At 46.7% G+C, this 24,153-nt stretch overlaps 1 protein-coding gene across 3 annotated transcripts in view; it reads left to right on the top strand.

The window, feature by feature from the left end:
• LOC119163529 (uncharacterized) overlaps positions 1–24,153 on the top strand; it is a 169,079-nt gene that overhangs the window by 1,900 nt on the left and 143,026 nt on the right. The window contains exon 1 of one of the 3 annotated variants that reach the window (XM_037415539.2): positions 14,793–15,173. The exons of the other annotated variants lie outside the window; for them this stretch is intronic. Coding sequence (XP_037271436.1) covers positions 15,158–15,173 — 16 coding nt within the window. The 5' untranslated portion in view covers positions 14,793–15,157. Of the gene's footprint in view, positions 1–14,792; positions 15,174–24,153 lie in introns of those variants that run through there. 3 annotated transcript variants of the gene reach the window in all.

Genomic DNA, 24,153 nt, shown 5'->3' with positions numbered 1-24,153 from the left:
GGACCTGAGCAAGGCTTTTGACATAGTCGGCCACTCACTGTTCTTGTTTAAACTTGCAGTTGACTCGTCTGTTGTGAATCTCCTGCACAGCATGATCTGCTCAATGGTTCATGCTATGTTGCCGCAAATGGCCAAACTTCTTGTAAAAAGTGACTAGTGGATTCCCTCAAGGGTCGGTATAGGCCCACTCTTATTTTGAATTTACGTTAACGGTGTTAACGATAACAATAACGTTAACGATAATAACGTTAACGATAATAATAACCTTTGTCTGAATGCCTTAAAGACCAAATTCATGAGTATGTCTCGCAAAACACCCATCGCGTCATTTCCATACTCTGTCAGTACCGTGTCGTTCTGTAAGGCACATGAATTCAGTGATCTTGGTGTTCGTTTTGATAGCATGCTAAATTTTTTCTGCTCACACTAAAGTATACTGCCACGCGAGGACTTCGTTCTCTCAGTGGTCCTTACAGAATCTCTCGAGAATTCGGTTTTCCTACAGCCTTCCAAGTGTACACCGCCATACGTATTCCTCAACTTGAATATGCATCTGCTATCTGGAATGGCATTGCTAAATCTGGCGGTGACATCATTGAGCGAGTACAAAAAAAAAAAAAATCACGAGAATTTACAATTATCGTTTCGCTAGAAATAACTCTGGATCTCGTTCTAGCACTGCCAGATTATTGTCATTGCCATCTTTTCATTGCCGACGAAATCGCGCTGACCTATTGTTTCTTTACAAACTAGTGCACCGTATGCTATCCTGCCCTTTGCTTCTCAGTTGTGTAACTTTTCGGATTACGCATGAGTTAATTAGAGAGAATCGATCATTTTTTGTATACCTGCAAACTTCTTTCAACACACTACTGTTCACAGAACATAAAGTCTATATAATGTTAACTTTCATGATCTTGATGTTTTTCACAGTCCACTGTCATTGTTTTTCATCTCAGCTCTGCACTGTTCTGACATAGTTTTTTTCACAATGCACAGATTCTTCCCTTTCCGTCTTTCAGGAAGGTTTCTGCATTGATGGATATATTCCACGTCGTCTCTCATGATATTATGGTTTGCAGACGTTAAACCCTATAAATATTGTTATTAAAGACGCCCCCCCTACATCCAAATTTCGAGGGGGGGAAGGGGGCTGCACCTGTTTGGTTACGGGCCTGTCTTAGTGACGTCACTATACCGTCACAATGACGTCACCAAATCGTCCGTCGTGATTAATCAGTATCACGTGACGAGGCCGTATCGTGACGCGATCACTTGACGTTTTCTCCCGTCACTAGTGTGTTGACGACGATCGCTTGCCGCGTTTGATGAGGCGTTCTAAAGCCAGGGGGGGGGGGGCAAAGGTGGGCTGGAGCCTCCCCAAAATTCTCACCTGCCCCCCCCCCCCCCCCCTATGCCCACCCAAGTGCCCGGAAGCATATATTGAAAACCTAGTAGGAGCAGAGCTAGCTTGTCCCCCCGGAGGAACTCGCTTTTCGTGGTTGCCCCCCCCCCCCCCCAGTAAAAACATCCTGGCGCCGCCCTTGTCTAAAGCTATTAACTCAAAATGTAACGATCGTTCGGGAGATTCCAGTGTTATCGGGAAGATTCGTCTTTGAAGGTGAAAAAAAAGTTGAAGGCAGCGTCACGTTCAACGATGCAGACGCTGAAGGGGGACACGAAGTGCCGCGTTATTAAAATGGGCTCACGAACGCCTTGAAAAATGACCTTTCTCCGAGCCTTTCTCTCGGAGCTATATAGGGCTCATTTAATCGCAAGTTTCGACGATGTGCGAACACGAAGCAGAGGCCACAAGGGCTTGCGAGCCCGGGTCATTTGTCATATGCCGTGGACTTTAAGCTCACCTTCTTACGCTCCGAGGATTTTGGTGGTGATATTGAACATACTTTGTAGCTTTATAAAATAACTTTTAAAGCTTTATAAAATGACGACTTTGAGGACTTTAGAGAAGCCGTGCTTGAGGGTTCTGGACTAATGTTTACTGCATAAACTTATTTTTAACCTGCACAGAAGAAAAATGAAAACACACACACATTTTTTTCTTATCACCCGCCACGGTGGTCTATGGCTATGGGGCTCGACTGCTGAGCGGAAGGTCGCGGGATCGAATCTCGGCCGTGGCGACCATATTTCGATGGAGGCGAAACGATGGGCCGTGTGCGTAGATTAAGGTGGTCGAAATTTTCGAAGCTCTCCTTCTTATAATCATGTCACGGTTTCGGCTCGTAAAACCTTGTAAATTTATTTATTTTTATTAATTTATTCAATACTGCAGACTCGTGGTCCAAGCAAGGTGGTAATGCACATACAAATAAAATAATTGCGAAACGAAACAATAAAGGGACGAAGAAGGTTGTTTGGTAGGTTTGTTCATTCATCACATGTACTAGTAAGCCAGTTCCATTCATATATGGTTCTTGGAAAGTACGAATACTTCAGTAGGTCTGTGCGAGCAAAATATGGGATCAAGGCCTTTGGGTGGTGGTGTCGGATGGGCCGGCTACTAAGGGGTGTCAAACACGGGGATGGGTCTAGAGCTATTTTTTTTTTGTTCAAAAGTTGTTCAAGGAATTCTAGTCTAGCTTTTGTCTTCGCATCTGCAGTAGGGGAATGTTGTTGGCTAGCATTAAATCTGAGCGTGAGTCTAACTTGGAGTACTTGTTGAATATAAATCTAACAGCTTTTCTTTGAATACGCTCAAGAGTGTGTATATTACGTTTTGTATAAGGATCCCATACTATGCTCGCGTACTCTAGTTTTGGCCGCACAAGGGCTGTGTAACAAAGTAGTTTAACATTCGTGGGAGCACTTTGAAGTTTATGTTTAAGAAGACATAGTTTACGAAAGGCAGATGAACAAACATTATCAATATGGAGATTCCAAGATAAGTTGGAAGTGAGTGTCACACCAAGGTATTTGTAGGAGTTTACTTGTTGCAGTGGTGAAGACCCTAATATGTATGTATACGATTGTTGATTCTTTTGGCGAGTCACTGCAAGGCACATACATTTGTTCGCATTGAGACACATTCATATATATTGCACCATTCATATATATTGCAAAGACTAGTGCTCAGATCGTTGAAATCATTAGTGGAACGTATTTCTTCGAAGAAAACACAATCATCTGCAAACAAATCTTATTTCCACACTAGGGTGAATAACATCTCTAGGGGAAATAACATTTTCTTCTTTCTTTTTCAAAATCCAGCCATTATTTATTTTGCTCGCGCTATGAGGCTTATCAGGTAAGTCAGCCAGATAATCGTCCAGGCAAAAAAATACGTGTCATTTTGGCCACAATGTACGTCAGCTCTAATCCATTCGAAGACGGTTGCGGCATTTCCTATGGACGCCCGATTGAACGACACGTTGTGACTGTGCAGTTCTTTTGTGTGCCATTGGGGCACTGATTCCACGCTGTCTGTCTCCAAGACTGTGCTACACTGTCTGATCTCTCTTGGTGTGCTCGAGACGGCAAAATAGGCAACTTCGAGAAGACCGCATAGAAGACGAGAGCTACCCAGGCTACTTTGCTGTCCAAACAAGATGGCGGCTCATCGAAATGCTAGGATCCGACGCCGCGATGGTCGTCTGGACACGGGCAGGCATTTTTTTTTTTTTCAGGCGCTCAGTGCATACGTTCGATCAGGCGCTACGTTCGATCATTCATAAACACGAAATAAGTTATAGAAATGATAGGTTCGGTTTGTTCTTTCTTAGCTTTCTCTTTTGGAAGAAAGGTGGCGTTACGTCACTCACACGTCATCGATGACGCGTTCCCATTTCTAGGGGAACCGAGGCTCCACGCTGTCTTGTAAGCTGTCAGCGTTTACTGCCGATGATGCTGTCCAGAATGGGAATGCAGCTTCGTGTAAGTCTATCTGGCCTGTGTCAGGCCGAGCTAATCGAGTTCCCATCATTATCCTTTTCATGAAGCGGCATGTGTGGAGCTGATTGATTGATTTGTGGGGTTTAACGTCCCAAAACCACCATATGATTATGAGAGACGCCGTATTGGAGGGCTCCGGAAATTTCGACCACCTGGAGTTCTTTAACGTGCGCCCAAAGTCATGTCTAGAGCTGTCTCGGCTCAGCATTTAATGCCGTATGCCATCTTCTGCTGTGCTCTAATCATTCACGCCTAAAGGTTAGCTTAGAATCACGCCAGCAGTCTTACCTTGAACAACGAATCACGATTTCTCCCTGTCTGCGACGTAGTCTGGTGACACATCTTTGTGAATGAATGAATGTGAGATGAATGTGAGCGTTTTTAGTTAAAATAAACCAATTATGTTACGACGGGGATTGTTTTGAAGTGGGCTTCACAGCAATGCAGAAATGCGAGGCGCGGAAGCGCCTTGCAGGCCTTGCAAATCATTTTGCAACAATGTGTCCGCACGCATCGAGTTGTGGATGGTTTTGCCCTCGCCTTGCCCATTGATACAGCTTCGTGGTTAGCTCAGTCGGTAGAGCGACGACCTTATAAATGCGTTCGTCCTATGTTCGATCTCCCAAACTAGGACGTATAGTTTTCTCAAGTAAGCTTCGTGTCTGAGAAATCCGTGTGGACGGCCTTGTGACTTCATGCTACGGACAGATCGTTGTAAATTTTATTTTATATAGCGAAACATAAAAAGATACAAATTATGTAGTGCTGGGATCAGCAATATTTCAGGGTGAAGGGCAAGTTGCTTGAGGTTGACACAGCGGTGGCCAGACGGTCAATCGTAGAGGGGGAGGGGGAGCGACAAGAATTTGCGAAACTGCATTAAATATCATCTTCATTTTCAGCCAGCTCGCCAGGAAGTTGAAATAGAACATAGCTTGCAAGCTAGTGCCCATTTTAAGTCAAAACTGTCACGTCAGCTTTCATATAGCAGGCGACAAAAAAAAAAAAGGGGGGAGGGGGGGCGTAGGGTGAGGGAACGAGTGATATTGCCCGCGAACCGCTGGTTGTCGGCCTCTGACGTAGAGAAAAAGTGGGACGAGCCCGCGGTTTGCTACCTCCCTGGACTAAACTGTTTAAGCTCCTTGCTTCTTCTTCTTCTCTACCATTTCTTTTGTCTTTTCTTGGAAGGGAGCACACATGTGTGAACAGCGTGAGGCCAGCTTCACCTGGTGACAGTGGTCGAAACGACTCTCGTGCCAACTGGGAAGATGAGTCCCAGATTGCGTTCCATTTTACTCCCCCAATCGCGAGTCGCAGAACTTGCGAGCTGCACTGCGAAACGTCGTTATTATAGGGCGTTATGTGACAACGATGACTGTGCGTGTTAATTTGGTGCACGTTTTGAATGTAAGACTCGATGAATACAGCGGACGGAGGATGAGTGGAGGAGGACGAGTGTACAGTAGACGGAGGATCTCCGTCTGAGTGTATTTCTTTCCGTTCATTAACGTATTTATAGCGTTGTAGGTTGGCCCACTTTTATCTAAAGCCCTTTCAGTCGCAGTGTGTACAAATGTACATGCCAACTTCTATGGCACTTCACGCACCGCGTGTTTCATCAAATGGCTTGAAACATTGTGTTTCTTGAGTTTCTTCAGGCCTCTTGAGCTGGCGATCATTTACCTTCATTACACCGCGTATATATGGCAGCAGAGGATCACTTTGCTGGGTACCCTATACCATGTTCGACGATTGTTCGACGCGACGCGTTCTAGGACCAACGTGAAAATTATTTCAATTATTCGCTCGGAACCAATGCAAACAACAACAAAAAAGAACTCTCGTTGCATTTTGCGCCTAATAGTAAATTGCTTTTTATGGAAGTACTGAAGCTGACCGGTGGAATTAGATAATTAGTTACACACTCATTAAATTTAATTTATGAAACTAACACAAAACACTTTTCGTTTGCTTTCTTGGAGTGTAGTACTGAGTGCTTCGGAACGATGCTACGTGAATTAGACGCGTTTCTGACAGCGCATCATAATTCCCGACTGAAGGGGCTAAAATTTAAATTTTGATTTCGGAAGGGGGAGACTTTAAACAGAAACCGAAAGTAGTACCCAGCCAGTTACCGCGGTACAAACGAAAAAAAATCGGGGACGCTGATGTAAGTACTACATTAAACTTGCGTTTCGGCTCTACATCAACGTGTAGCGTATTTTCTGGCGTATAATCCGCTCTCTAACCAACAATTCACCCAAAACATTCCGAACCCCACGTATTGCCGCAAAGCTTGCTTCCTGCATAGCTGTAGAGCACAGCCGCGAAGCCACCCTTACACGACCCCCCCCCCCCCCCCTTTTTTTTTTTCTGCGGTGATACGCGATAATTGTCATGCAAGGAGCTGGCGTCTTTGCAGCGCAAATGACAATGCTGAGGCAAGCGGTAGTGCTTCAAACCCTCGGTACGGGGATCACAGTTCATAAAGAGGGCTGGCTTGACGATGACACGTGAGCACGGGTAATCAGTGGAGTGACTGTACGTAAATTTCCTTTATGAAATGCGCTCGGGTAGTGTTTTTGTATGTTTTTTTGTCGTCGTGCGATTTGAAGAGGTCCATATTCATTCGGGTAGAGGTATTTAGCATTGATTGGGCATTCTCTAGAACGTAGGTCTACCTTACAATTGTGTAAATACGGCATTGGCATGGGCGTGTGGTTTGAAGTTTCACCGCAGCACACCCCCCTCTCCTCGCCACTAGCCTTTTCCATCGCACTGCCACCGAGGCCCTTGAAATCCTTAAAATCGGCTCGCAGCGTGAGGCGAGGTATTATACAGAAGTGGGGGCTGTGGAGGGGCCCTCCACAGCCCCCACTTCTGTATGAGAAAGGAACCTCGCCTATGAGAAAGGAATTGGTCATCGTATGTAAAAAGCAGGGTAGGGGCGCAGCCAGCAATTACATCCTAAAGTGGCTGTAGCATAACATTTTTTTAGGGAAAAGGGAGGTTGTTGAACTACCCTTTTCGCATGTTTCCGCGTGCGTTTGTGTTTGTATCTGTACGTTTGTATTATATACATACGCAAAACTGAAGAAAAAAAAAATATCGGGCAGGGGGCCGTTGTTCAACCCCAGCCTCCGGCTACACTATAGTGATCCAGAGAGCGTCACTTATTGGGAAACGGCGCATATAAATGCGCGTGTGACCGGCGTGCCTTCTAAGGCCGTATTTCTGTGCGGTACCCTGTGGCGGGGTTTTCGCGCATGGCGACGTCACCGGAATGTGCTACGTATAACGAAAACCTTCGTGGATTCGCCTCCCTGGTTCTTTCCTCGGTCCACGTGCCATATACGCCTTTCTTCCGCGTGTACTAACCACGAGGCTTTTGGGAACGTCAGCAAGATTCACCTCCGTGAGGTACGTGTCTCCGCATTCTTCGTCGCAGCTGGAGACACTGCCGGCGTCGATCAACCTGTGTGCGCGCGACGGAAGAATGGGGCGAGGAAGGCCGGCAGGCAGCGCCTTGCATTGTTTTGTGCCCGCTGCGAGAAGACGTCGGCCGCGTCGAACCGCCTGTTGACAGGCGGCATCGGGAGCGTCTGCTATAATGGCGGTGCCGTCTGCTCGCCGTGCATTGCCGCCTTGCGTCTGTGCATCACTCTAGGCCTAACGCTGCGGGGAACGTTGAGCGTGTTTCGAACGTATTCAACGCAGCGATTCGGGCTGATAACTGAACTGGTACATATTGACAGCGCAAAATAACAATCGCACGAGGAAGTGACCCGTCCTGTTTACATATATCTGCCCTGCACGATTGTTGCCGATGCGTGCGTGTTCCTGGTGTATAAGATGTTTACGAGTTCAAACGTATCCGCATGCTCGACCGTTCGATTCAACCAGGTGGCCACGACTCGTCCTAATGAGTTGAAGGTCGGAGGGGGGGGGGGGGGCTCTGTCTTATGAGCATTATTATTTTGCAAACGGCTCATGCGTTGAATATCTAACGTCTCGCTTCAAACGATGTAGCAGAGCCGCGAATGCGTTGTATTCGAAATTCGGGATGGGTGGCGCCAAGCGGCAAACGTACGTTTCAATCACTTTTTGTGAGACCTGCAGAACGGTGCGTCCGATTTCGTTGCACAGCGGCTCAGAAAAGCGCCTGGCTGTCGCTTTTGTGTGTAGGCACTCACCAGAGGGAGCTGCGTTGCTGGCGCTTGCCCGTCCCAAGTTCGCCGACACAGGCCGCTAGGGGCGCGTTCCCTCGCCCACTCATGCAGGGAGGCAGACCCGCGCATCTCGATCCATTCCGACTGACCCCGTATCATAATTGTTTTCTTTTTTAACCGATATGTGGCACTGCACTAAAGAAAAGGAAAACTCGACATGCAGTAAAGAATCCCGTGTTTTACTAAAAATAAATTGCGAAATTTGTGCGAGCGAGGCGACCTCTAATCATATCGTGGTTTTGGCATGTAATACCTTAGATTTGACTCTTTTTTTTTTCTCTCGTGAAAGGAAGGACTGCGCTAAGGCACTGAATCCTCCTCCCCTTCCTTCTTTCTTGGTGCTATTCTTTAATAAACAACAAAGCGAAAGCGCAAACTCTAGAGGACTGAATAAGGCTTAGGTAATTAAGGCTTACATAGCCCCTAAAAATAAATGAATCAAACAGTATCCCCCGTTTCTCACTGAATATGGACGAAAGACGATAATGACGACGTCCTCGGGTGTGAATCGCTTGAGTACCGATGCCAACGCCGCTGCCTGTTTGTGAACGCTCCGATGCTGCGATGAATGACGTTCCTTTGAGCCAATTAGGGAGCACCCTTGGCAACCCGCGTGAGCAGATCGAGTCATTCCACACATGTCAGTATGTCAATCTCTCAGTATGGCGGAGTTGGAAAATATCCGAGACCGCCTTTTTTGCGCTTCACGGAAACAAGTGCAGTGGCGGATCTAGGTGACTGGCAGTTTGGTATTTGTTGCTAAGGCTCGGAGCGTGTAGGCGTGTGTATATAAAGCGACAAAAAAAAATGAAGCTGGAAAATGTAGTGTGAGTAGTATTCTAAGGAATCTGTTATTTGGATAAGTGGCTTCTGTCGGAGTCACTAACCTCAACTGACAGAACTGCCGAACCGATTTTCTTTTTTTTTTCTTTTACTTGCCTGTGGAGAATGAGGCTGACGTCTGTTGACAGCCTCGAAAGATGACAGGAGAGATTTGAGAATGCTTTCTCACTAGAGTGTCGGTTCACACGTGCGTCACAACAGTTGGTTGCTCCGTATAACTATTTATTTTATTTTATTCCTTTTTTCTTCATTGTTTCTGCTCGTTTTAATGTCGCCACGTGCGTATGAAAAAGAAAAAAAAAAGCAAAGAACCTGACACCGCTGGGGCCGGCTGTGAAGAGCTATATACTTACTCATCTGCAGGTCGGCTTTCTTACTATGCCGAAGTGCACGAGTGGTGGCACACCTGTCATGCGGCGAAGCTTGCTTTAAAGTTGACAGTTTCCATTTGTCAAGTTGTCAATACCCATAGGCGTGTGCTTGGGGGTGGGGAGGCGGAAGCCAGACCCATACATTGACATTATAGGGAGGGAGGGGGGCGCTGCAATCAACTTTTGCCTTCCCCTTTTAAGGCAATCCTGCTCACGCTTATGTCACTACCCGTAAATGTTAATATTATAACTATCTGTTTTACTGCAGCCCGTAAATTCATCTTTTCTTTAAAACTAAAGCATCACTTGTACTAAACGAAGCCCTGAATAATTTCGTGGTAGTGTTTTGAACACGTGCAGTATATACGATTCAGGGTGTTTAGCAGCGCGTACGACAGGAGTAATTAGCAGCGCACACGACAGTAGGGGATAGAAAAGACGAGACAGAGCACTGTTTTGCTCTGTCTCGTCTCTTCTATCCCCTCCTGTCGTATGCGCTGCTAAATACTCTCTGTCGTGTTGTACCAACACACCCAATGCCACCGTCTCTCAGTAAATGCGCATTTATTTTTACACCGAAAAAAAAAAACCTCGCAAATTAAACAAAATAATGCTTAACTTCTGCGCAGCCAGCTAAAAGAAACGAGAGATGAACGGACATGTCACGTAGCGTAAAACCTGTCGAATTCAATCCTACCAATGAAATCGACCCAACGTTGTAGGTGGACTTCTTTGCATAGCAAAACGGGACCTTGCTTCTGCGGGAAAGCCTTCTTTGCGGTTAGCGTGTGGGTGCTTGGGTTCAAAGCTGTCACGTACTAAACTTCGAACTTAATTTTATGATATCTGTTAAGCTTAAATTTACTATTCTGGAGACATTAATAGCTTATCAGCAACTGGTTATTTCCTGGTTACCATTTCATTGTTCATTTATAGTGCGATTTCCTTTGCTAGAAATTTCAGCATGTGCTTGAGCCTTAGCGGGAAACGTTTCTTAATCTTATGCAAGCGCAGTAACGCATGCTTAGATGGTTGAACTGATTAGATAACGCATAATTACGTGATTGTGGGGAGAAATTTATCATGGTGCTTGCGTTACTGCCATATGTGTGCATTAAACGCAAAAACAATATTGAATATTCTAAATGTTACAATTTTTATCGCACAGAATAAGGACCATTACATGCGCAGATCGGGTCGGTTAGGTGGTAGGTTTGGTAATGATGACGACGAATATTATAGGGAGGCTGCAAAGATTATTAGGAACCGAATTATCAATGTAATAAATTGAACCCGATTCTAGGGCGCATTTGCTGAAAGTATTTAATGTATGATATATTGAATGTGCTGATTTAATGTGCTGTGGAAAGACTTTGTGTATTTCTCCCATATTTCTTCAATTGCTCTAGTATATCCTCGTTTATGTATTGTTTGAATGTATGTTGTATATTTCTGAGTGTCGTCTTTCTGTACCTGCTCGAAGTGCCTCGCGAAAAGTGGGTCAAGTCAGGAAACAGATACTGCTTTTTCCCAATTCAAATTCAGATTCTTTATTTCAGAATTCTTTTGAAACAAGAGCTAGGACAGCATCAAAAAGCCGCTATTATAGCGGCCTGATAGAGGCCCCTGCCCCTATAGAATTAGCCAGAAGACAACACACGCAGACAAAAAAACTGCAATGCATCGGTATACAGATTATTCATCGAAAAAAAAAAGAAAAACAAACTAATGAAGCACTAGCAACAGTTTCGCAAGTGTGCAGCATGACAAAAAATATTCTTACAAATTTTTACAAAGAGGACACGCTTTTTTGCGAACAGTTTGACGTCTCTGAACAGAATCGTAAAACATATGAAGGAGGGTGAAACCATACAGATTTCTAGGTACTTAAGAGCATGTAAGATGAGTTTCACACGAAACAAAAATAAAATATCTACCATACCTAAAAAACAAGCAAGAAAAAAGCGAACACGTTATATGGCGTGCGATTACTCGCATATAACCGCATGGCTACGAAAATACTGCTTTAGTATCCGACGTGGAGTGATACTTAAATTGACGTTTCCCCAAATTAAATGCGCCGTTTCAGATCGGAGTGTAAGCACTTGTGGACCTGAAATATTTCGTGAAGACTTTCTGATATCAGCTTAAACTTTTATGTTTACATTTTTTAACACGTTTAGCCTCTACAGTCAACGTAAGCGCTAACGTTACTGCTGATCCGATGACCATGGGATCGAATCGCGGCCGTGCCTACCGTATTTAAATTGAGACGAAATTTCGAGGCCGGAATCGTAGCGTGTTTTTGTAACGCAGAATCCTAACAATTATCTTTACTACGGAGGTGCGAGGACACCCACTAATACGCTGCAGCGAACTGTGTACTGCCGTATCCGTTTATTCGGTTTCGCACACTGTGAAACAGTGTCCCAAGGAAGAGAGTTAACTGCAGTATACGCTGCGCTGTAAGTGCTTATTTCTCTAAACATCGTGCAAGACACGTGACACATATATCTTATATTAAAAGACATACTTTTTTGTTTGTTTTTGTCCTGGTCTATGCAATCGCCGTGCTATAGCTTCCCGACCACGAAGATCCGTATTTAGAGTGGGGGTGAAATGCAAGGAGGTGCTATCTGTAAATTGAGGTCCTCGTTAAATGACACCCAATGGTCAGAATTTATTATAGCAAGTCCAAGTGTGGTTAGATCATAGTTATAGCTAAACAACTAAAATATTGTTAAATCATTCTCAGTAATAGGGAAGATAGTATTTATCTGTGTGTTTCCACGTTACAAAACTTGCTTAGTAAAATTTATCAACTTGTCTTGAATGTTATGTTTTATTAACATAAATGTAATATTGGCGGCGCATTACACTTCGGTGCATTAATTTAAGAGGCCGAGTTAATTTTTTTTGTAATTTTAGGTCGTGTGCATGTGCGACCGGTACCGGTAATATGCGATAGAAAGTACCTAAGCCCTCCGGTATCCTAATATTGTAATTCTTTGTATTGGAAATTGTGCAAAAAGGTGTAGTTCTAAGACATCGCAAGTGGGCGTTAATCCAATTACTGTCGTAAAGATCTCCTAGGCAAACCTAGAATACGTTAATATACCACCGTATACTTTTTTTTTTTTTTCAGAGGCGATGCTCATAAAGCCGTGGGTCTGTCAATGCATGTCTTTTGTGACCGCTTTGTAACCACCTAGTTGTATGAATCACTCAGCAGGTGGCGCTAATGTGTGTGACAGATTAGAGTTACTGTATATATATGCTACCTAAAGGTAGCATATACAGTAACTCTATGACAGACGGAGGAGTGTGCTTGTGATTGTGTGTACCTTCTCATCTCTCTGCAACCTCTTTTCTCCCATTTATCCCTTCCCCAGTGCAGGGTAGCAAACCGGATATGCGTCTGGTTAACCTCTCTGCCTTTCCTTGCATCTTTATCTCTCTCTCTTTCACTCTATGACAGACGGACGGACGCTTCGCTCCACTCATCGTCCTTCACTCGTGGTTGTTCTGTGCGTGTGTGTTTTTAATTTAACAAGGACGATATTATTTATTTGTCTTGTACCACAGGCCAAACACAGCCTCCGGGAAACGCCAGGTCGGCCCTCCCAGCGAAGCGGTTATCTGACCTATATTATCGCACCGTGACGTCACAAGTGTAAGCGAACAACTTTCACGTGACGCGAACGCGACGCCAGAGCAAGCTAAGCGTGTCCGCTGACACACATACAGCGTTGGCGTTTTGTTTGTCGTCTGCTTCATTGATTTGTCGTCTGTCTTCGACGGTGCAAAGCGGGCGGCCGTGTTACGTTAAGCTAACGTGGCATGAGTTACTCATTTAGGTCTGTTGTTGTTGTTGTTGTTCACTTCCTTTCACAGTATGTGAGTGGGCTTGTTGTTGTTGTTGTTCACTTCCTTTCACAGTATGTGAGTGGGAAACGTGTGTATACCTACAGAATTCGTAGCTAAGTTTATTTTTCGTGTTCTTGCACAATAAGACGGTGGTGCGTCTTATAGCGGGTACTGCAGTCGAAAATTTTAACCATGTCCGACTATACACGAATGCGACCGTTCCTTGATGTTAGCAGCTTTGCCGTATTGACGAGCGTGAGGTGCTGAATAAATTGTTCCGACGGTAACGATATGCACGTGAGGCTGGGATAAAAAATAGCGCTCGATATTTACATTCTACTCGACTAAGAATACGAATCTTCTGACGTTATCAGTGATGGAAGTGCTGCCTCCGATTGCTACAAACTGTTCCGAAAGAGACATGCTGCTCCATGCGTCTCGAAACACTTAATTTTTGTTAGTAACTGCTCCAAACTTGCTCCGAAATGACACTGAGAGAATGAAAATGACGAATTTCTACTGTTTGACCGACTCATAAGTCTTAAAGAAAGGGAGAATACTCTGCGTACTATTATACCAGTCTGCAACTAGTGGGTAGCATTATCGACTTTGACTCACCTGTGCGAAAGAACTGACATATTAAGGTATCTATCTCATTTGGCTTTTTCTTCCCTTTTTGAGCTAGACATGCAGGCTAGTCTGGTGGAAACTAGCAGGATTGCTTTTATCTCACACCGATTATCTACTGCTTATTCGGCAACAGTTATGAGATTGTGGTAACTTCTAAAACGTGGTACTCAGCTTCTCCGCTTTGATTTGGTTTCTGCCGCAAATATTGGTATTTTAAATTGAAGCTCGTTTCATAGCACATTTTTTGACAACCTGCCATTGTTTACTTCGTGAAATTTACGTTGTGTCCTGTTAAATATAGTTCTTAAAAAATATTGACTTCTACGAGACGCTTCAACCATGCTCTGAACTCAAATTGATGTATGGCAATTTCATTATCTGCTCCTAAAACACAATACCCGCTCCAAAGCAGTACTTTAGCTGTCAAAGTATGCTCAAAAAAGTAAAATGTCCCTTCTATCACGGCGTTACCTATCACGCACCTTTGTTTGGACCGCTGCCGCAGTTAGACAAGGTTGTCGGTGACACGTGAGCGGAACGACTCTGCCTCACTGATCGACTCTGATGACGTTGGTAAAAAAACACGCAGAACGCCGTTGTTGTTGCCGCTTTCTCGTTGTTTCGTTGATGGAAGCGACACTGTCGCAGTGCCGGAACGCAGCTCTGCAGCATGCAACGCCGACCTCGTTCGAAGCGTAACACTGGATTCACAGGCGAGGGGCGCTCGCATAGCGGATCCAGAAAGTAGGCTTTTCCGTCGGCATATTCCGTTGCCAACGGCGCAGGCTGGGGCGGCCGCGTCGTCTGCTACGCGCGCACCTGTTGCGAATCGTCTGCTGCTGCGGTGGCGCTGCCATCGTCGCTACGCTTCGCTGATGTCGTCTGCTTTGGTTGTCGTCTGCTGCTGCGGCGGATGGGAGAGGCGTGTTTCCTTTTTTTTCTGGCAACGGTTTACTTGGACGCTGCAGCGAAGCCGGCTTCGCCGCTGGCGCTGCGTGTGCGACGGCGCTCTCGGCGCTGAAGGAGCGAGCACGAGGGAAGCCGCGCGGGCCGCGCTTTTGGCGCAACGCCGCCGCGAGCGCAGCAGACGACGCCAGGCGCCGCTCGACGACCGTTAACGCGCCCCGCGCTCTCTGCGAGATCTCGCGTGTGCCGCCCTGGATTGGCAGAAGAGTCGCAGCGACAGCAGGAGCTGAGCGGCGCGCCACGGCAACATGGGAATAGTACCTGGAACGAGCCCGTGGTGGGGAGGAGTGTGATTTTTTTTTTTTTTTTGCCTCATCGACTGCCCCCCGACTTGTTAGGATGAAGTCCAAGAGAGGTGAGTGAATCTTTTGCGCAAAAAGGAGTGTTCTTGCGCAAGTCTGGTCTGGCCTCGATGCGACCACGTGCTGCAGTGTCAAGTTTGAAACGTCGTTCGCCGTCTGTTATCGGGATTTCGCGAGCCGTTCGAAATCGAAGTGAAAGAATACGTTTAAGCAGACGAGAGGCAATTCGTCTGCAATTGTCTGGTTCGAGCAGACGAAACGTTATCGTCTGCAACCGTCCCTTTCTTGGTTGAAGCAGACGGTCGGTATTCGTCCGCGACCGTCTCTCCTTATGTGCTTGCCATTTTTTTTTCTTTCGAAATAACCGTGTCAACGCTGTAACCGTTGGGAAGAGAAAAATACATTGTCGGGCGGCCGCCAAATGTCAAACCGTTCGTTTTGACACTTGACATTAGCGAGTTTGACGGCTGCTGTGGAGCCACCACGAAGGCTGCTGCGACGGCGTTCAGTTTTTGTTCCTCGTGGAGACGAATATTGAACGTCGAAATGGCACGTCCCTGTCTCGGATTCTCGGCAGCTCTTCGGGCATTCGAATTCGCTGCATGGTTTACGCTGACCTTTTCCTTAATATTTTCTCGTGTCCCTTTTCCTAAAGCTTTGCGCATACGTCTCTACTACGCATTTCATAACACGTGCTCCCCAAGAGAGATACGGCTGTATACTAGTTTGCATACTTATACAAACCATTAACGCGTTCGCTTTTCTTTATTTTTTGCACTCCTTGATGACTTCCCGCTTTTTGCGGCTAGGCAAAAATAAATAACCGCCCGTGCGAGTAGGATGAACGCGTCGTTTGACGTGCGTACCATAATACCACCTCGTGCGCAAGAGATTCGCTTTCAAGGTCCTTTCCTTGGCGACGTTTCGGCAAAGAGAAAAGGGCGAAGCGGCGCGCTTGGTTTTTTTGTGACCCCGATTTTTTTCTGGTGTCGTCGATTTCGTTGCACACGAGGGAAGTTTGACACGCGGGAGAGAGCGGATCGCTTCCTTTTTCCGCGTTTTAGCGTATCGGTGCTTTTTTCCGCTCTGTCGGTTTTTGTACGAGTAGCTACCGCGTCGTGCTGACGCTATGCCAGAACCCCCCCTCCATCCTACCCCACTGACGTCGCCCTTGACAGCTCCACTACGCTCCGCGTGGTGTCTCGGTAGGTCGGCCGGTGACGACAGTTTCGCTATCTACCCGCGCCCGGCAGCAGTCACAAAATGCCGGTGAAAGTTCTCGCCTCGTGTGAGCGACAGACGGGAGGACATCTGTAGCGCATGCGTCGTTCACTGGTGGCGATCTGGACGTAATTTGACGGGGATTTCTGCATAGCTCGTTCATCTTTGCGATGGTTTTCACTATCTATCTATCTATCTATCTATCTATCTATCTATCTATCTATCTATCTATCTATCTATCTATCTATCTATCTATCTATCTATCTATCTATCTATCTATCTATCTATCTATTTGCGCGCCTGTACGTCTGTCTGTCTGTGTGCCTGTACGTCTGTCTGTCTGTGTGCCTGTACGTCTTTCTGTCTGTGTGCCTGTACGTCTTTCTGTCTGTCCGCACGTCTGTGTTTGTGCGTCTTTCTGTACGTCTGTGTGTTTGTACCTCTTTCTGTACGTCTGTCCGCACGCCTGTGCGTTTGTGCGTCTTTCTGAACGTCTGTCCGCACGCCTGTGCGTTTGTGCGTCTTTCTGAACGTCTGTCCGCACGTCTGTGTTTGTGCGTCTTTCTGTACGTCCGTGGGATTGTGCATCTGTTTGTACGTCCGTGCGTCTGCGGGTTTGTGCATGCATCTGTTTGTACGTCCGTGCGTCTGCGGGTTTGTGCATGCATCTGTTCGTACGTCTGGCTGTACCGTCGCGACCGCGTGCTGACGTTCGCCCGGAACCCCCTCCTCCTTAGCATCGCCCTTGACAGCTCCAGTACACACCACGTGGAGTCGGCCGGTGTCTGTGACGCAAAAGAAGAGGGTTCGCTATCTACTGCCCCGACGGTGGCAGCCTCAAAGTGCCGGCGTGCGCAACACTTATACTACACCACCTCGGTCCACTCGGCGCCGTTGCGCCGCCGCTATCTCTCGTCGGAACCGCTGCAGCAGTTATTTAATGTAATGACAACGGCCCGCGTCGCGATAAACGGCTCGCGCTTCGAAACTCCGGACGGACGGTTGGCTGTCTGTTCCACGGCGATCCCGCCATCTTTTTTTTTTCGCCATTTTTTTTTTTTCCGAAGCCAGCGGAAGTTCGCGCCTCCTGTAAACGATAGGCAGGGGAACATCTGTCGCACATGCGTTCTTCAGTCTCCGCGATTTGACATAATTTCACTCTGCTTTTTATGAAGCCAGATTTATCTGGCACGCGTGTGTGTGTGTGTGTGTGTGTGTGTGTGTGTGTGTGTGTGTGTGTGTGTGTGTGTGTGTGTGTGTGTGTGTGTGTGTGTGTGTGTGTGTGTACACGCACGCACGCACCCACTCATTTTTCTGTCTGGAATGTATAACGTGGTTCTCTTTGCAATCACGTCTTGAATATCTGCACAACTGATAATGATGAGCAGATGATAACGCTTAGCAGGTAACGTGGACGGAGCTGCCGCCGCCAATAAAAGCGAGAACGTCGCCTTTTTAAAGCGCACGGCGGCAATTCGACGGCAAGGAAGCCGCCGTAAAAAAAAAATATATATATATGCGAGAGAGAGAGAGCTTTCCAAGTTAGTGGGAAACCGAAGAACTCTCTCCTTTTCATTCCCCCCTCCCCCTCTAGAACCGGGTAGACGATGTTTGCATAAGCGACGGAAGGTACAATGCAACGTTTGCAGGAACGGTGTGTCCTTGTGCGGCGAGCGCCGCGGCACTGCACGCATCTTGCGAGGGGTCACAGTTGTTTACAGTGTTACGCGTCGTCTCTGTCAAGAGACACGCAAGGGTTGAAGGAGAGAAGGCAAAGAAGAGAACGCTGCAGTGGTCATCGTTTCTGCACTGTCTGCGTTTCTTCCGCTCTTTCATCGCGCGTCTGGTGGACACCCTGAAAAATGGAAGCATTCTGTCAATTTTGACAGTCGGCAGTGACCTAATTTCTTCGTTTCCTTTACGGTTGTGTCACTTGAAAAAAAGTAATACTCTGCTTTCCCAGACAGAGATAAGTCCAAGAAAAGGTGCACTTCGTCGTTAAAATTTACTTTTCGACCTTTGGGGAGTATAATTGCGCAAAACGAATACGAAAAGAAAACAAAAACTGGCTCTACTTCCTCAGGATTTCGTTAGTTGTCTGTCTGTCTGTCTGTCTGTCTGTCTGTCTGTCTGTCTGTCTGTCTGTCTGTCTGTCTGTCTGTCTGTCTGTCTGTCTGTCTGTCTGTCTGTCTGTCTGTCTGTCTGTCTGTCTGTCTGTCTGTCTGTCGGTCAAATACTATTCGATGACTTCATTAAGTATTCTACTGATTGTTCCGGAGTTAGTTTACCTCTCATAAATGCTACCTCGCGAGTCACGACCGCTTGTCAATAATGCTATTCTGTATATTACAATTTAATCACCCATAAAAGCAACCCTATGCGGCGTAATCGATGCGTTGTTTATCATTCCGCATAGTTCATGTAATTATCAACATTATCCTATAGGGTGGTAAACAACGCTTTAGATGCGTTGGCTGTTCGCGGCCCGTCTTCGTGTATAGTTCGCCGTTTCCCGATTTAACCTCTCTATATAGCTCGTGGGAAATCGACCGTAAATTCAGCGGGGCTTACACCTATATATACAACGTTGTTCGTCCATGTCGATTAATTGAGGCTTTGCGAGGAAACAGACGAAAGCCGTCGTCTGCACGCTTCTTGCATACACTGACGTATGTATAGAGCGTTAAAATTAATACGCGATGGGCGGTTTTCTTTTTATCTTTTTTTTTGTGGTGCTATGAGCGATTGGTAGTGATAAGCACGTTGTGGCGCTGTTAATATGGCCTCTAAAGGTTGTCTGTTTTGACTTGAGTGTTCGAGTCAAATGAATGCCTGGAAATAAAAGTATACTTGCATGGCATAGCCCTTAAGTTTTGCGTTTCGATCTGTTCGCACTGTGCGTGCTTTGCTGTCGCGTCACTATATTATGGTAGCTCGATATTGGTGCCAATAGCTGCGACGTAGTTTGCCCGGTAGAGAAGCTGTTGAAGACGTCGCTTTTGCGATCGGAGTCGTCATTTCGATGAACTCGCCGGCGAGGCTGTTGTCGTCTGCTGCGACGTTTCGTTTCCGTCTGTGCCGCGTATAAAAGCATAAATGGTGTCGTCCCGTGTGAGCTGTCGTCTGCAACCACACTTTGCTTTTCTGACTTTTGGTGTTTGACGCACCGAATTCTATAGACGCTTTGCAAGGACTGTTTGGTCTGCTCTGGACGTTTACGTTGACAGTGACGTTATTAAACCGTCAGGATGACATTGCAGAGCTTTTTTTTTTCTTCGGAAAGTCGCTAGAACTGCCGACGTTGCCTAGCGCGACTTCTGCTACGACGCAATGCGGCCTGTTATTTTGTTGAAGCTTATAGTATGCAGAAAGAAAAAAGACATCCCCTCTCTCTCTCTCTCTCTCTCTCTCTCTCTCTCTCTCTCTCTCTCTCTCTCTCTCTCTCAAAGCTCCCTTTGTATTTATGCACCGCTTTTGCGCGGTATAACTCTCTCTCTCTCTCTCTCTCTCTCTCTCTCTCTCTCTCTCTCTCTCTCGAAGCTCTTGTATTCATGCACCGCTTCGCGCGGTATAATCAATAACGGGACAATGCTCGCGCTGTTATGTGTATGTGTGTGTGTTTGGAGGGGGTGCACTATTTCAATTTTTTTCCTTTATGAAATCGTGGCAGAATTCGCAGCCGCTTTTTTTTTTTTTTGCGTGTAATATTCCTTTCCTGTGGGGCAGCCGCCATTGCTCGGGTTGTTGTGACGTCCGTGTCTCCGTGGTTCCGTTCTCGCCGGTCAGATCGCCGACTTTTCGTCGCAACCGCCACTGTCGGAGTCTCGTGTTTACCTTGGTTGTCTATTGTTGTTGCGCGCTTGCGGCATGGGTGAGCTGATCCGCGTGCTGTATACGGTCGCGCATCTGGACGTTGGTGCACGCAAAGTTCGTCGATGTGTCCGCTCTGCGCGCGCGCTGTCTTTCTTTTTTCATACGGGAAGTGCTCTACACTTTTATTTTTTATTTATTTACATTTCACCCACACCGCCGTAAGGCATTACGTAGGGGAGGTGTACACATAATAATTTTACTACGTAGTTTTCAATCGAAACAATATAGATACAACAAATACAACAGCACTCGAGATATTTTTTGAGAGAGAAAAAAAAACACTCGAATATTGGTGAGCGAAAACAAACGCCACAGTCGTGCATTTGTAAAACACCCACGCGCTTCGAGACAACAAACCATTCTTAGTGGTAGTGATATTAGGCGTTGTTACAAGGAAGAAAAAAAAAGGATTCGTTATCAGTTTCATTGACGAGATTATCCGGTAGACGGTTCCATTCCTGTATTGTTTTTACAAAAAAAAAAAACTACCGAAAGAGTGGGTTTTGTAGAGGTATTCTAATATTTTTCGTGAATGGTCTTGATTATTGGAGACGTACGTTGATGTGAACAGATAATAAAGAGGGTTAATGGCATTTCCATTATAATATATACAATCCGATCTTACTGATCTTACCGAAATATAGACTTCCAATAACTTCATAGCCCGAGCTTAATTGTCTCTCAAACTCAAATCTCCTGTCGCTTCCGACCTGCTGCACATTATTTTTCACGCCCTGTCGTTGCTGCTGTCGTTGGTGTGTTGCACGGCTTCAATGTTGTTGATATTCAGAGCTGTTATTGCGGATGTCGTTGTGGATGGTTGCTGCTCGTAGCTGAAGTTACGCCTGTCCCATTGATATCGCTACTGCGGGGTCAGTGCAGTTAAAGTTCCGTCTACTAGTTTCGTTTCCCTATATTATTCACTTCTTTCAGAGTTGTTGTTAGAGCTGCGTCCCCGTGTACGACATTGCTGCACATATCGATTCGATATACATCAGCTCTCATGCTAATATCTTTGTCAGTGCAATTGTCGTTGTTGCTACTACCGTCGTTGCTGTTGTATACTCATTTCTCTCGATGCGGTCGTTGTTATTACAGCCACGTCACTGCGGATGACATTGCTGCTATGGTTACGGCCGTGTTAGTACATTTGACGCTGTTTCCACTGTACTGTCGTCTGTCGTTGATGTAGTATTCACTCCTCCCTGCGTCGTTGTTGCAGACGCGTCACTACGAACGACATTGCTGCATTTTGCTGCCATCGCTTCCCGCTGCCATCCTCACCGGTTTGTCAGTGCAGTTTACGTTGTTGCGGCTACCCTAGTGATCACTTCTCTCGGTGTTGTTGTTGCAGTCGCATCACTTGCATGTGGGTTATACATGCGTACATCGCTACGGTTGCCATAGTTGCCGCTGTGTCAGTGTATTTGACGCTGTTGCTGTATACACTTGCATGCGGCTCACATGCGTCCATCGCTCCTGTTGCCATAGTTACCGCTGTGTCAGTGTAATAGACGCTGTTGCTGTATACCAAAAGTTGTTGTATAGCATTCGCTTCTCCCGCGGTGTCGTTTTTTTACGATCGCGTCACTGTGTGCGATTGCGTGCTACACATCGCTGTGCTGTCATCGCTTCGTGCGTCGTCGAAGAGGAGATTCAGTGTAGGCTGAGAGAAAATTTTTTAAATATTTTTTTTCTTTACTCAACTGGGAGTTCGTTTGCAACTGCCTCGGAGGAAACGCACCTGTCGTTAATACCAAACGAGATACGCGCGTGAACGGCTGTCGCGTATGGCGTGACATTTCTCTCGATCCGCTGTCGATTCGCGATTGTAAGTTCCCGCCCGCTCGGTCTTTACGTGTATAGAAAACGCGCTCGCGTTTGTCCCCCCCCCCCCCCCAAAAAAAAACGAAAAAACGTTAAGGCCACTTGACGATGCGGGTGCTTCGACGTTATCACGTGGCCCCGCCGTGGTGGTCTAGTGGCTAAGGTACTCGGCTGCTGACCCGCAGGTCGCGGGTTCGAATCCCGGCGGCGGCGGCTGCGTTTCCGATGGAGGCGGAAATGCTGTAGGCCCGTGTACTCAGATTTGTGGGTGCACATTAAAGAACCCCAGGTGGTCAATATTTCCGGGGCCCTCCACTACGGTGTCTCTCATAATCATATGGTGGTTTTGGGACGTTAAACCTCACATATCAATCAAATCAATCAATGAACGTTATCACGTGAACGCGCGGTCGGTGTCGTATACGTTATCCCGTTGGCTTGCATTACGCACGCCGACCGTTATGGCCAGCTATCGCTGCGACTCTTTCGGTTATCCTTTGCTACTGAGTTAACGTCCCAAAACCACCATATGGATTATGAGAGACGCCGTGGTCGAGGGCTTCGGAAATTTCGACCACCCGGGGTTCTTTAACGTGCACCCACAAATCTGAGCACACGGGCCTACGACATTTCCGCCTCCATCGGAAATGCAGCCGCCGGGGCCGTGATTCGATCCCGCGACCTGCGGGTCAGCAGTAGAGTACCTTAGCCACTATAGACCACCGCGGTGGGGCTATCCTTTGCTATATATGTATAGTGTCGTTGACGGTGTACCAATATATTACTAATTCTCCTGCTTGAATCCACCGCTCCACTACGCGTCTCTCATACATATTTCGTGGTTTTGGCGCATAAGAACTTTGAATATTATTCTTTCTGCGCCCTCTGAACACAGCGACTGTCACGCAAAACAACAACAAAAATCACAGCATATCCACGGAGTGAATGATGATTGGTGGGGCGCAGCGTTCGTCAGACTGTCTGTCCATTCGTTCTTGCGCCCGCCTATCTGTGTGATCCTTGGTGCATCCGTCCGTTTGTTCATTCGTCTGTCTGTCCGTCCATCTCTTTTTGCGGCCATCCCTCTGTCTGTCCATCCATCCGTGCGCCCTCTGTCTGTCCGTCCGTGCGTGTGTCAGTCCGTTCGTCCGTCCGTCCATATGTCTAGAGAAAACTCCAAGCACAGCCATCTCACATCTTTTCGTCATGTATTCATCATATACAAGTGCCCCCATCCAGCAGACATTGTAAGGACCGCTATTTCGGGTATGTGCCACTGGTGGTTACGTACTACGAGGGACGCACAAGCTACGCCATAAGGAGCTTTGCCCCCTAAAAACAATCTTTAATTCTTGAGATGCCGTGCGGAGCATGTGCGTGGCGCGGCGGCCGAGTCGCTCTTGCATGTGATACAAATTGTCGAACGTCGGGGTTTTTTTTTCTACACTCTGGCACGCCGCTGCGCTGTTTTAGAGAAAAGGGCACGCCGCATGCTTCTTCTCTAAGGTCGCGTGTCTTCACGCTTGTTCTCGAGCTGCGCCGCGTCGTCGAGGTGGCATATCGGCCGCGTTCCAAGGAGCCTCGCCGGGAATAAGTCGAAAAGGGCACTGCGTAGTGAGACTGTTGCTCTCTACGCAGTGCCCTTTCGAAGATTAACAAAGAAGATTAAATAAAGAGGAAGAATGATTACAATCCACAGATGGCTGAATGACAGAGTTAAAGTCGCTTTGCACGCCGGTGTAGCGAGCGTTCCTGTTAGTCAGCCGTCCCTACAGCGTCAGAAACAGAGAGAGAAAAAGAAAAGAGTCGAGCTGTTTAACGCGCTCGAATGGCGACGGTTGAATGTCGCCCACGGCGCGGAATGTGCAGTCGACTGTTTCAGTACAGCTGCAGCACTTGCAAGCATTACGGGCACTATATACACTCCTCGCCTCGAATTTCCGACGTTAATCATGTGTGGGGGTGTTTTACGTCACTAAGCCGCGTGGTATAGACAAATTTCACCGGACTTACGTCGCGAAAATGCGGTGGCGCTGTCTTTGGTAAGCAAACGACGCTCTGCCTATAGCCGCAGTTTCTGCTGGGTTTTCAATGGTGCATGTGGTATGTGTT

Source organism: Rhipicephalus microplus, chromosome 9 (genome assembly GCF_043290135.1).
Source record: "Rhipicephalus microplus isolate Deutch F79 chromosome 9, USDA_Rmic, whole genome shotgun sequence".
Taxonomy (NCBI): domain Eukaryota; kingdom Metazoa; phylum Arthropoda; class Arachnida; order Ixodida; family Ixodidae; genus Rhipicephalus; species Rhipicephalus microplus.
Note: the sequence above shows the minus strand (reverse complement) of the source record. Positions and strands in the feature narration are given on the sequence as shown.